The following is a 14,709-nucleotide window of genomic DNA, read 5'->3' as shown; positions in this document are numbered from 1 at the left end:
AGGCAAAAGTAGGCATCTGTGCTTCAAGAGCCCACTCTGTGCCCCTGAACCTGCCCAACCATCACCCTCCTAAAAAGAGCCACTCTATTCTCCTCCTCTTCCCCAAATTTCTGCAGGATCTTATTCAGGAGGAGGCAGGAAGGTGCAGGGCTGGGGCTATGGGTTTTGTTTGCTCCAGTTTCCAGGTCTCACAGGGTGCCTTTCCCTCCCCCACAGGACCGGCATCCCAGAGAGTGCCCTACGCTTTCAAACTCCATTACATCTCATCTGCATTCGGCCCTGGCCCCGGGCTGGGTGCCAGCGGCTGGGCAGCCCCCCTCCTCTCCTTCCTGCACTCTGAAGAGCTGCTGGCGTTCGGCAGCTCCCCACCAGCTCCTTTTCTTCAGAGGGCTGTGTTAATGAGAGCCCGGACACTGCAGAAGCCCTTGTGCTAGGCAGGGCACAGGACGTCTGGAGCAGAGTCAACATTTCAAGTGCTCCAGTGCTCTGCCAGGCATTTTAGGACGTGGGATGGCTGCAGCTGGCACCACATGCCCAGGGAGGCACCTGGGAGCGGGCTGTACCTAGGAAGGGAGGCACCAAACAGTCCCACTCAATCCAGTGTACCATCGGGAAGGTGGCTGCCTGCCATTGCCCAGCCCAGGAGTTTCACCAGGTCCACAGGTGAAATGGCTGTCAGAGGCAAGCGTGCTCCGAGGGTTCTGGGAAGAGTTGCACAAACACCACTGGTAGAAAGTCAGTGACAAAGTGAAGCAACGTAGACTTGCAAATGAGGAAATGAGAGCCTTCATCACGCTGATTGCTGGGCATCCTGGGCAAGGACAGCAGGAGCAATGCAGCAGTTTGCTGCGTCACCCGCCGGAGCGCCTTGGCAGCATTCCCACCGCTTGAGCCGTTTTTAAAGGAAGCCTCTTCTTCAGCCAGAACAGCACAGATCAGGTTTTTTTTTCAAAGTGAAATGCACTCTAGGCCCCTTCCAGGGATGGATGCAAGTAGACTATTGTCCAAAAACACAGGACTTGAGGAGTAAGATCGCTGCGGGGTGAGGAAAGGCACGACATGGATGCTCTCCCGCTGCTCACTAATGAGCACACAGAGGCTGCAGCACCGCTCAGCCTCGGCCCTTTGGACATCCAAGGACCCACCGCTGCGTCTGGCCGGCTCTACCGCCGAGCCCAGAGGGCTGTGGCATCCTCCTGTGTGTCCGAGGGCTGCAGATGGTGTTCCCAGCACGCTCTGCTGAGGACCAGTCCTACTGCACACTGCCACTGTGGGACTGCAGCAGAGCAGCTTCCATAATGGAAACCTGAACGCAGCAAGTCCTCCTCCAGGATGAGGTACTCTGCCAAGGAAAAGCAAAGAACAAGTAACTGCAATGGTTTAGTTCACACAGGGCTCCACCCACTTAATGCAAACACGCCTCCCAGGCAGGTGAGGAGTTGACTGTCACAGTGTCCTCCAAGCTGGAAAGACCAGTGCTGGGTTTTGTCCAGGGTCTGCAATAAATGGAAAGCAAAGCCTTTTCTGCTGGGCTGTACATTAATAAAAGGCACCAAAACACAGCAGAGGTGCTGGAGCAGGAGTGGCCACAGGCACGGAGGAGGCTCAATGAACACCTGTGCTCCCCGGCTCACACCTTCACGCTGCCACTCCATCGCCACGTGCCCACTCCTGTGGCTTGGCACTGCGGGGGCTCGGCCGTCCTCTTACAGGGCCTTTCATGTGCTAAAGTGATTCGGGCTTTTTTGTGCTGGAAAGGAAACAGCAAAGATTCAGAAAAGTTCCACCAATACATAAAGCTTCCAGGGAGCAATGTTTGCCCCTTGGTGAGGAAGGGATTGGTGCTGCTAACAGAAGCTCTACAGAGCTGTACCAATTTAGGAGCCTAATTGAGGGATATAAAACAAGACTGAGGCTCTGAAGAATTTAATTCCAAAACTGTTGTTTAACATAAAAATGTTTTAAACCATGAGTTTTTAAAACATATTTTAAATAAATGTGTGCAAGGAGTAGTTTTCCCTCCCAGTGAACTCCTGCAATGATTGCTCAATGCTATTTTCTGGTTTTATCAACAGTCAGCTTTAACAATAAGGACATTCTAATAAGGTTATGGTTATAATTAAGGCAACTCTAATGGGATTTTGTAGACTGTGATTGGCATCCCAAGTACAGCATCAGACAGAAAGAGGAACGTACAAGGGACAAATCTCCAGGACACCTTCAGAATTAGCAACTGCTTGGGTAATTATAAAGCTCCATTTTATAAAAACCAGGAAACAAGATTAATTTATAAATCAGTTTATTTACAGATTTTGTTCTCTTAAAGTACATTTCAGTTACCAAAGATATTTACACTGGTGTACACAGGGACCACCCTGGTTATTTTACAGTTCTTAATTACAAAAAAACCTCCCTAACTCCTCCACATCCTTGGGTCTGTCTACTGTGCAAAGCTGCTGTGGATGTGAACATGAGCTGAAACTGGCCCAAACCCCACGTTACCAGGTTATTTACACACACACAGTAAATGGGTTTCTTTTCAGCATCTCCACAACACAGTACACTGGGAGACCGAGCCTCCCAAAAGGTGGCTTTGCAAATGTGTATCAAAAGGCTCTGCAAAATCAAGGGAAAAAACCTAGTAAATGCAGGTTAATTACAGTATTCCTTTTCCATCTGTATATAATTTTGCATTTAACGCTTAAATTACAAATAAGTTCAATAGTTTGCTTTTCTCCATTTTAGTTGGTTTGTAAACACTTCAGATGCACTAAATACCTTGTAAGATTCAACTGTTTGTCTGCTGAAAAGTACTTTGTTTTCCTAATATTCTTAAGGTAGCAAAGAGATATGAAAGTGGGAACTGCACACAGTTCCTTGCAGAATAGTCATTTAAAAGGTCTCTGTCACTGTGCTACTGAAGGTCTTCTGCAGGTACACACTTATTCAAGTATTGCAAAAAGCTAAGGCCACTTTTTCAAGAAAGGAAAGGGAACAAGATGGGATTTTTCAATCCCTCATTCCACCTTGTGAGCAACAAGCCTTTTCTGAAAGGCAGACATACTGATATTCCAGGGCTCGGCTCACAGAGCGTCCTGCTGCTAGAGAGGTACTCGCACTCCGTGTGCCCACATGCCTGGGCTTTCCCACCTGCCTCTGAGATCCTTCCAAAGATGGAAAAGATGGAACAGTATGTCCCCAGTGATGACAGCGCTGCCCCAAACAGCTCACGGGTCTCAGCAAAATGTCCCAGCCTTGAATCTTCTTATGTGGTTACACCGAGATGCAGGATGCAGAAATACCATCTTGTTCTTACAAAGGGAAGGTTGGGGGAAAAGCAGAGAATTCAGCCTGTTTGTGGGACCCCAGGCTTCCCCATATCTCCTCACTACCAGCCCAACCCAGTCTGAACCTTGCTTCACCGCAGTAATCATCAGTCCACAAGTACTCAACCCACTCGAGGTTTTGAACATACACTCAACTCAAAGCAACTCACCACACGTGTGGTATTGAGAAGGTAATTCACGTACGTTCAAGTCATTTTAGGGTTGCTCCTAGCAAGGATTGCTACCAAAAAAAATCAGTGATGTCTGCAAAGGAACAAAGCCATTACTTAGACACAGCTTCCTTCTATCCAAACAGCTGTTAAAAATAGTTAGTGCTTCTGTGGAGGGTGCTACAGCCAGAAGACGACAGGCACACGATCTCCAAAGCACCCCGATACCTTGTCAGGCCCGACCGCACAACCTCCTCCCTGCTGCTGGACAGACCAGAAACACCCCATGAGCCCCTCAGAACACCAAAAAGCCACGGGGATGCAGGACAACCTTCTCAACACTGGCCACAGTATCTACAGAACAGAACCTAACCTGATGCTCCAGGTACAAACCTACTCTGCAGGTTTCTGTCTTCTTTCCATAATTGCTACCTATAAAAACAGCAATCCTTGCTACTGAGAGAGATACACCCAGGAAAGGGAATCTGAGGTGGTGACCCAATCAGTGACACCATGCTGGTTAAATCTAGCAGCTTTAGTTTGCTTCTCTCTTAAGCATCCAAGGGTTTCCTGGTTCAGCATCATGACATTTTACATGAACAAATGAATCACTTGAGAAAAAAAGCTGATCAATGCTCCACCAAGACCATTTGACTTCCAGCCAGCCAGAAGGGCCACTACTGCGGGACAGACATGCATATGCCCACTGGAGGTGTCCCTGTCCACCATTACCTCCTCCTTGTTCTTCCACTCATAGAGCTTCCACGGATATGGCTCACCACTAACTCGCAAGTGAGGTGCTGGCAACACGACATCTGAGAATCTGCACGGACCTCTGGCAAATCCAACATTTCCCAGTACTGTCCCTGAAGAATTACCAGCTGTGTGCAAAATGCAAATATTCCAATGATAGCTTTCAAAAAATCCCAAACAATGAACAACCCAACCAAAAAAAAAAGGTGGAAAAGAGAAACCAAACTGGAGCAGTAGCAGAGGTATGCACAGCAGGAAGCCCAAGAACCAAGCAGATCAATGAAACAGCTGAGATCTCCCCACCGTGCCTGTTGTGGGCTGCAGCATCTTTGGGGGGCACCTCTGAGGGCTTCAAAGTGTCTGTCTACACTCCAATGCCTGGAGAATCTGACTTTCCTCTGGGTCTTGTCCCAGGTTTGCAAACAGGGACATCCACTATTAAGGCATAAACGTTTGACCCCAGACTGTCCATGCTCCTCCAAGAAAAACACAAGAGCAGGAGGAACAGGTCAGGAATCAGCACTCAGCAGAATGACACTGCAGATGAATCCAGCACCAAATCAACCACATAACAAGGTGTAGAAGTTCTGGGAAAGGAAGGGAACAGAAAGAGCTGGGAATTTTCATGCAATTTTTCAGCTCAGCCCCCTGAACTCTCCATCGTCTCTGAACCAGGTGCTTCGGTTTTCAAACTCCACTCCCAGTCCTGTCTTTGCATCCCACTCTTGGTCACTGAGGTTTGGTTCTTCCTACCTTCACCGCCCTCGTATCTGCCTCACGAAGCTGGAGGTTTTGTGCAAAGAATATGGGGCTCTGGAAGTTTCCAAACCAGATGCTCTCTCAAGTTTGTCTGTCTCAAAACACAGGACAGTGCAGCCAACTGCACAGAACACTCTCCTGCAATCCATTTAATAAATTATCTGAAAATAAATAAAAAATCCACAAGCACAAAACATGCAGACAGTCAAGCACCAGACACCGCTTTCTTTGGTGAATACACTCTGTTCTCTAAACTGTTCAAGTAACAGCTTCTCCAATTCATTAGGTGACAGTAAGGGAGAAAGCTGAGGAATTGAAGGCCAAATTTTTGTGAGGAAATATTTTCCACTCCTGCATGTCTCGTGCCTGAGAAAATCCTGAGTATCCACTATCTGGGAGCAGCTGCTGCTCCGGGAAGAGAAGTGCTACACGGTAGGAGGAAAGTTGTCCATGGGCTCATCTTTCACACTTGACAGTAGGTGGGCTTTATCTTGCTCCACCTCGGAGCAAAGCAGCAAGAATTCTTTACTTGTAGGCAGGAAGCAACATCATCTAATTTCCCTGGACTGGGCCGGCACCATGCTTGGTACCACATCACAGAAGAAAGATGAAAACCAGCTTCACAGAGAAGTGAATTAAATGGGCTCTGAAGCAGAAGGAACTGATGCACATTGTTAGGGCTGCAGGAGAAGAGGTGTTACCATTGTAACACTGTTCAGTATGGTAAGTCTCTGGTTATGACCAAAACCTGACCAAACTGTTGCTTCTCCAAATTACTCACATTTCTAAAAGACAAGCTGAGTACTGATGGCTGACCACCATTCCAGCAAAACAGCCAATATCTCAACTTAACCCAACCCGTTCAAGGAACAAGCTGAATGTGTCAGAGCCCCAGGCCGGGGCCCCAGGCAGCCGCCGACAGTTATGCGACATAACTGCATTGGCACATGAACAGTCTTGAGCACTCCTCAAAGCAGCCTCAAGCGAGGGATCAGCTTGTTCCAAACAATAAATCCGGTGCGAGGTCTCGGCAGCCAGTTCAGGTTCTTTTCATCCCATCTGAACCGCCTGGGAACCCCGCGCGTGGAAGTCCAGCCGCAGCACGTGCAGGGAGGAGAGCAGCTCAGGAGTCAGAGAGGCCCGTGACTCCGTGGTTGGCACCTCTGAGCCCACTTCAGCCCTGTCAGACAAGCAGCAGCCTCCGCTGTTTCTCGTTTATCTGGTTCAGTACATCAACGGTGTCTCTGATTAAGGCCTCGAAGATCCCGTCTGCCAACTGCATCTTTACACACAGTTCATCCTCGTCGTAGTTCACCCATTGCGCTTCTTCCTCGTGGAGTTCCTGCACCTTGGAGGGTAGAAAGGCAATACAAACATTACAATTCTGTTGCTTTAAAATAATATTGCCTGCAAAGTTCCAGAAAGAGTCCAAAGCAGAGTGTATCTGCCAACAACATATCTGTCTTTGTAAGAGATTACAGGAAACGCTTGGAATAGCAAAACAAACACAGATCTGTTTGAACCAGACTATTTCACTGTATGAATGAATGTTTTCTACTTTTCACTGTAGCATCCATTTTAAAGGCTTTCATATTCCTGCACAAGTTTTTCACTTGAAAGGACTCAGCTAATGGGATATTCTTGGCCAACAGCAGAATCTCTATTAATTAATTAGTCCCTAATTATGTATTTGCAAGAAGCTGATTCCATGAGGCTTAAACTGGTAAGAAATAATGCAAAGGGCTTGAACAGGGGAGGGAGAAAAAGAAAAGATTTCACTGCAGTTCAGTTTATAATATAATAAGAAAACTTCAAGGAAACAACTAACTTCCAATTCTTCTGCATAGGAAGACAAAATGCTTGCATGTTTTGTAAGACAGCATTACAACTCATTTGCACAGAATACTCCACACTCCGCTGGATTTGACAGCATTACTACAAATGGAATTTTGTACCAGTATATTCGAAGAGTACTTATTTCCTTCTATTACTAAACTGTTGACAAAGAAAATCCTCTTTATTGCTCACTGACAAATAGGTGGTTTAGTATCAGACTGAAATGTGTAATTTCATTCAGTAAATCAAGTCTTATTGAGAGTATCTCCACACTGGACGTCTTCCGTTAAACTTATTAACAATTTGTCTTACTGACCATTTCAGTATTACAGACAAACCTTAACACAGCTCAAATTTTTTAGAAAAGAACGAATGAGTGCAAACATCACTCATATTTACAATGACAAAGAAAACCTGTTGAAAGCTCTGTCTCTGCTCAGCTTCAGCAGAAACCCTCTTTGCCCATAAATCTTACACTCTGAATTCGAAATACATTTACACTGTACAAGTGGGGCAGACACCTACACACTGCCAAACTAAGGTTAAACATACTGAAAAATCCACTAACCCAGGATCAGTGTGTAATAGCGTTGTTTTCTGGGACAGGACATGAACTATAGCCCCAACATACTCTCTTCCTTTTGCCTGAAGCTAAACCTCCCAGAAACTGGTCTGTTTTGAAGCTGACAGCTGCTGTGGCACAATGATGATTCAATAACCCCAGCACAGTGTGAAGCCCAAGAAGAGGCTGCTATGGGAACCCCAGGGAACCAGCACTGCTGCAGGGTTTGCAGCCATTCATAAAGCCCCAGTTAGACACGGGGCTTCAGGCTGACAGCTCCTTTCTCCCTCTCTTAAGAGAGCTTGGGGAGAGGGGCAGGGATCTCATCCTGCAAACAGCTTTGGAAGAGTCACGCTGCCTGCTTACAAATGTGTGCTACCACAGGCAGCGCCTCTTTCCCACACTGCTGTCAAGGATGAGGCATTAATGGCTTCATTAGGCTTGTTACTAATAAGGAAGAAGCAGCACTCTTTGCAATCAAACTTTGAAGGAGTGTTGTAGGTGAAAAATAATTTAAATGTAAGCCTAACAAGTGGTAGATAATTGCGTGTGGGTTTGTGTGCGGGTGAATGTCTGAAAGAGACTCCTGAACTCTCACACAGAAATGTGCTGCCTGCAACCTGTATGTGCTGGTTGTAAATTCTGATAAAGTAAACAGCAGCATGTCCCAAATCCTCCCATCAATAAAGAGGCGTAAGATAGAAGCAGCAATTTGCAGACTGATCATGTCTTGTATGTCTGCTTCATAGACTATTTAGATAAGGAAAATAAAGAGACAGGGGCCATGAAAAGAAGAGGTGATGCTGAAAAAGGATTCCCTAAAAGCAGAAGTGGTTTTGGAAAAAAAACGGGGGGGGGGGGGGCCCCAAAGGGGGAAGGTGAAGATGGCTGCTGCAGGAAAGATCCTGGAAATGGTGGAAGATGCTGAAGATGAAGGGGGTGGGTGGAGACAAATGCCAGGGGATGCCCAGGGACCTTGACCAATGACTGACGGGATTTTCTGCCCCACCCTCCCAGGCCAGCAGCAACTCCACTGCTGGAAAGTGAAGTCAAGACTTAGTGAAGGTAACACTGGGGGTCGGGGGAAGCGAGTGAGTAAAATAATCAAGCAGGTTAAGAGCTCTGATCTCACTGGCCTTGAACAAACCCAAATGTCCAGATCCACACTAAGGTGCTGTTTATTCTGTCTCCCTGCTACTGTGTGATAAGACAATTTCTTTACTGTGCTCTAGGAGGGAAAAGATACATGGGATAAAGAAGTAAACAAGAGAGAAGGTACTTGATCCAGGCAGAGAAAGACTGGATATTTAACAGCACCAGAAAGAAAAGCAGTATCAACGATTAATTTTCTCTTGCCTGTATCATTCCCCCCTCTCTCAGAGGCAGAGTGCACAATTTCCTTTGGCATTAGGAGGACTTCCTCAAGCATGCTTCTTGAGAACTGTGAGAATGTGCAATTTGCAGCTGCAGGCAAGTCTTGTTCATAGTGTATTCAGAACACGTGTGGAAACGGCCGTGCTGCTTTGCAGCCCTGGCTGCACCATCTGAGCCAAGGCAGTTGTGACTCCTTTGTCTGGGAAAGGTTCGATCCATTTGTTGTGCTACCATGAACTGCCCCTAAGCAATTGAGACAGTTTCTTTAACATTTGACAACTCTCATGGCTTGCATGGAAATGGGCTTTGCCTTGTCTACAGAACTCCAAACTTTCTCATGACAAAAGTAAAACTTCACATATTTGATACCAGGAAGCAAGATCTCTATACCAGAAAGAAACTGCATTTGGGTAAAGTCAGGAAAACGACAGTTTTAATGAAACTGAATCTCATCCTACAGGAGAAGATAAATAGTGATGCACTGCAGAAGGCTGTGTGGTATTCTTTTCTGTGTGCCTTTTTTTTTGTATGCACACTTTTTATTAAAAAAAAAACTTGTAAAGAAGGGGGGCATGCACACAAAAGAAAAATCAGGAGGTAACATGGTCACATGATCCGGCTGGCCATCTAGTAAATGTCCAAGTATCTAAAAAAGCACCACATAAAGGAATATAATCAGAAGGAACTTTAGAGAGTGAGTTAGCATGTTTTGATTTCTGGAGATTCCTGTTGAAAACCATTAATATCTCTAAAATAAACTACATTTAAGCAGTCAGTAGACTATTTGGGAGTCTGAAAAGAATAAGCATCCAGATATAAAGTAGTGTCTAGGAAGAACGCCAGCAGGAAGAAGGTGGGCAGGTGCATTCTCACAGCCCTTTGCTCTCAGAGGGCCTGGAAACCTTAAGACACAACTTAGCATGCAAGCACACTCTGAGTCTCTTCTTACTGTGCACTCCCCTTGGGCTTAGATCTGGGGCGCTGCAGCAGTGGCACCCTGAGCTTTTCAATTAAGCCAGCTTGGTGGGAACAGCCCTGCTTTGTTGCAGAGTTTCTGCATGGAGAGAAACATTCTGGCTGTTAAGTCAACAGGTCAGAAGATCAAGCACTTTTCGGCACTCTGCTGGCAGGCTCCTCAGGTGTGAAATCCAAACACATAGGTTTGGCAGTATCATGTGAGCTCTGCTTTCTCAAGCTCCAGATAAAAGAGAAGGGGGACTAGGAGGGAAAACAATGGCAGAGTTTGTTCTAACCCCATGCAAACAGATCAGCACAGGGAGTTTTGGATGAAGACTCAAGTGGAAAAAAAAAAGGAGTGGAAACAACCTATTGTCAGCACTTGAACTTAAACAAGGAGATATGAGGGTTCTTGCTGTACTTTAAGGTTTTGGAAGATGCTGGCAGCCCTGATGTATGGAAACACACATTTGACAGTCTCCAAAAAGCACAGACAGCACACATGTGATAAAGGAACAACACGAAGGGACAAGAGGGGAAGAAAGCAAACACCTAGACATTCATTTAACTTGATTTTAAACAAAGCAGCTTTTCATAAATGTGAATCTCCTGTACTTGTTTACTGAAAGCCAAGATTTGCTGTAAATGTTAGTAACTGGAGCAAATATCCAGCAGATCAGAGAGATCCCGGAAGAACCCCAACACAAATGCTTTCTGAGGACAGAGATGCCTGATCAAAGACAAAATGAGTGCTGCAAAAAGGAGAAAAGGAAGATGTTCTTTTGTCACTGGCACTAAAACATGACTCACCACACTGGTGTCAATGCTGGGAAAGCACAGATCAAAGTGAAAATGCAACTAAAGATGCAGCAATTGGAGGAAGCAGCAAAGCTCAAGGCAAAGCAAGGAGGCAAAGGATTAATCCATCCTGCTCTCCCCTTAGTTCCCAGCAGGTGTGACAGCCAACCCACAGGTCCCAGTGTCACAGAGATCACCAGTGCAGCACAGGCTGCTTCTCCTGCTGTGCCCCTTCCCCACAGGGATGCCCCTCCCAGTGGGAATTGGGTTTAATATGATAAACCCAGAATGACACATCCAGGCATAATCAGGGAGAGAATAAGTTCAGTAAAATAGACTGGCATTTGTTTCTGTGCCTACATAAGAAAAAAAAGTCATGCCCAGCTCCTGGGTCAGACAGTATTGGACAGTCAGGTGTGTTCAGTCCTCTCAAAATCACTAAAATACATAGCTGTCTCAACAGAAAACTGTGAAGGGATGTTTTCATTTGAAGGTTAATTTGACTTAAAACAGAAATAAAGAAACTGGGAAGACACTGTTCTCTAAGTTTAAATGCAAATAACAGAAGCCTAAGAATGTTCATCTCTGCTTTAAAAAGATCATGTTTACTTTTCCCAGTCATTGTCTTTACAAGCATCAAAAGAATGTGGAGAATCAATCAGCTCATGTACGTATTCACATGACATCCCCTACTCATTGCAGTGGTGTACACTGGCTACATCTTCACAAAAGCTGGAACTAAGTATTTTGAATTGTGATTTTCAAAGAGGATTCTACAGCACCTAAACCTACAAAACCAGTTATCATTTTCCCTTTCAGGAAATTGCTCTCTTGTAGTACTTCAATACACTTTCAACAAAATGTGGAGAATCCTACAACTGGCCTTGCAGTTTAGGGCTACCCCATGAGCTGCTGGGGATAGGCAGCAGGTCTTGTGCCTGTATATCCACTTCTGACCTTGGATCTGTTACCACAGAACTCATGACCCTAAGCTGGGTCTGACTAGGAGACAGAGAAAGCTGTCCAGGTACTTCATCTTTCATAGAGATTTTAATTAAATAAGGCAAGAGAAACTGAACATCATCCCCTTAGGTGTCCAGTTAGAAGTTCCCCACATGTGATGATAGTGCCTCACATTGCAGTTTAAGTTGGTAAGCAATGCCCCTGAGAGTGCCTTATTCCTAAAGCATGGCATGCTGCAACCTTCACAGAGTTCACAGTCCTCAGCTGAAGTTTTATTACCATATTCTTGTGAGAACAAAATAAAATTAAACACATTATTTATTAAGACAAACTTGTCAGAGCTCCATTAATCTTTGATGTCTGGGTCTGCATGTAAATCACAGACTGGGCTGTCTGAACTTCAAACTTCACCTGAAGCACTTTGGATGCCTTCAACTACAATAAATTTTTCCAGTCAGGAATCTTTCTTTCTAGCTATGCTGCAAAAAAAAAAGGAACTTGGTACACATGCATAATAGCTGTAATATTGGTTCCCTTAGGGATCTAAACATAGAACTTTTTTGTGCATGCTTTAACAACCTCTATATCCCAGAATCAAGTGTATCAGGATGTATTGGAACCTATAAATAGATATTCTATTTACATACAATTAAACCCCTGTGTTGGAAACCCTCCAGTGACAGGCAATTAAAAGACCACATGACCCATGACTCCAAATTACTTCTATGTGCTTGTTGTGTGGAATCAATTCCAGGTGTTATCAAGTGAAGCACAGTGTTAATGATGACTCATATTCCCAAGCAGAACCTTCACTATCATTATAGCCAATAAAGATATTAATCATCCTGGCAATACAAGCCAACAAAATAACTTTCAAAACCTATACACAGCATGCTCCATCTTAGGCAGTTTTAACACTGAACTGTCTCTGCCCCAGTGGCAGCTGCATTCACTAGTTTAACTACACTCTCCGTATCACCATCTCAAAACAAATAATATTACTTCAAAATAAAAACATTTTAAATTAAAGTAAGAGGAAAAACATATTCCCTTCTCAAAGAAAAAGTTTACTCACCGTCAAATATTGGAGCATTTCCTTCTAAAAATTTATGCTTTCAACTTTTTGGGAGTGAGCAAATTCATACTCCAGTTAAACTAGTAGGCAGAATTAACTCAAGTCACCTTCCCTCACTGGCGCTGGACTTCTGTTCTTGTCAATAGAGCGCGCTCTCAAATTAAACCTTCTATAACACCTCATGCACACTTTGTACTCTTTAAAAAGCATGACTGAATACTGAAAATACACCCACATGCCATACTTCAGTCTGGTGGACAGGATCTCACACGATTGCTTATTTTCATCCACTTACCAGTATGTGATCCACTCGGTCTCGTTTCTTCCGCCCAAATTTCATCATCTTCTGCCAGTCTGTTTTGTGATTAGGCTCTTTCCTCAGGCTAAACAACTTCAGTACTTCAGCTGCAATGAAGTTCTACAGAACAGTAAAGGTGAGATTTATCACATTTGAGCTAAGAAATTACAGGTTTGCACAAAGCAGCTCCCCTAAAATGTCCCACTATAGAATTCACAGTTTAGCTCGGAGACATACAGTGTATGCAGCAGAAGTACACTGAAAGTCTCTCAAGCAGCTTTACACAAGGCAGGACAATTATTAAACCCAGAAGTGGGGGGAAAAAACAAGAACCCCACTGCCGTAGCAACCTTGAGAACAGAAACTTTCAGCAGTACACAAACAGAGGATTCTGACAATTCATTTTATGGGAAAATATTAAAGAAAAGCAGGGTGGGAATTTGGTGTCCTTGTCCTGTGCCCCTGCTGTCCCCAGCCACACGCTTTCAGAAGTCTTCTCAACTAACAGAGTGATTTAGGTATTATTTGTTTCTTTCTTTGCTTTTCTGGACAGTTAACGTGCTGTATCTTCAGCAGGTTAACCAAAATTTAGTCAACCCCCCTCAATTTCAGAAGAAACAGTGCAGGTGGAAGTCTTTGTTTGTGTCCTGATGAGCCATATGGAAGGCTCTCTGTGGAAGGCTTTAAGGGAGACAGATTTTTTTTCCCAATGTCCAGCCCTGCAGGTTTAACCCAGGTCCAGTCAGGCTCTACTTTGTCCCCCAGGCTCTGGGGTTTTGTCCTTCCTTGAGCGCTACCACCAGTAACATGGAGACCTCCTCTGGCTTGTCAAACACAACAATGCCCTCACTAGTCAAATTTTGGGTTCCTCTGGGCAATTTCTGCTGTCCTCAGGCTGGCACAGGTGTGTGTGTCTGAGTGAAGAATCTAGTTCATCCCATTTGGCCCAACCCTACCATTGGATCCATTCCAGTTTAGCCATACAGAGTTCCACAGAAAGCTGCTAAAGCAGCAGCCTGTCAGCATAGCAATTTTATAAGATCAAGGTCATCCTGGCAGTTCTGCACAGAGGACTGAGGTTTAAAAACAACCAGTAGCAGCCCTAAGGACAGGGAGGCCAATCTGTTCAGTAAAAAGGGACCATTTTGACATATTTCCTTTCAGGTTTGTTATCTCCTTTCTCTACTCAACTCATCTCTTGCTGGATACACCTCTTATGATCTTCTAACACTCAGGTAAATGCCAGTTCAGTGTTTTTCATCTCACTTTCCCTGCACAACCACGATTTCTTCCTACCTTGATTTCATCCAGATCGTTTGGATCTTTGACTCGGCGAAAATAAGCAGATGCGATCCTACATGGTTTCATCCAGATGGGCTGATTCAGATTAGGATCCTCAGCAAAGATTTCCCCAAATATCTCTCTTGTTAAGTCAAATACCACCTGAAAAAAGGAAGAAGTAAAAGTTACGGCTTCTTGTGTCCATGATAAACTTTCAAAGGGCAAGACCAAAATGTCTGAAGACTGTACCTTTCTATAAACCTGCTTGTTTATGGTGTCGGTGTCCTGCTCTTGGAGGGTGCCACTAAGATCTGTTTTAAGGCTGCAGCTTTGAAGATCGTGACCCAGCTCTTTCAGTTTCCAGAGTTCCTCGGCTGCTGCGTGCACCATTCCTTCCACCTCCACCGCAGTGTGAGGCACTGCCAGGGGCTCCTCGCTCGGCTTTGGCGGCACTTTCTGCGGCTCTGCCTGGGGCAGCACTGCCGGATCCTCAGCCTGCTTCTGCTGCAGCTTACGGGAGCTCAGGCCATAGTCCTCATCCAAACAGTCTTGATCAT

The 14,709-nt window shown here is 45.1% G+C and overlaps 1 protein-coding gene across 1 annotated transcript in view; it reads right to left on the bottom strand.

Annotated features, from left to right (window-relative positions):
- Positions 1-2,282: 2,282 nt before the first annotated feature.
- CEP350 (centrosomal protein 350) overlaps positions 2,283-14,709 on the bottom strand; it is a 69,890-nt gene continuing 57,463 nt past the window's right edge. Inside the window, 4 exon segments of the mRNA XM_017737408.1 lie at positions 2,283-6,356; positions 12,869-12,991; positions 14,168-14,314; positions 14,402-14,647. Coding sequence (XP_017592897.1) covers positions 6,192-6,356; positions 12,869-12,991; positions 14,168-14,314; positions 14,402-14,647 — 681 coding nt within the window. The 3' untranslated portion in view covers positions 2,283-6,191.

The sequence above is a fragment of the Corvus brachyrhynchos genome, unplaced genomic scaffold, assembly GCF_000691975.1.
Source record: "Corvus brachyrhynchos isolate BGI_N302 unplaced genomic scaffold, ASM69197v1 scaffold466, whole genome shotgun sequence".
NCBI lineage: Eukaryota > Metazoa > Chordata > Aves > Passeriformes > Corvidae > Corvus > Corvus brachyrhynchos.
The sequence above is the reverse complement of the archived record's forward strand: the minus strand, read 5'-3'. Positions and strand labels throughout refer to the sequence as shown.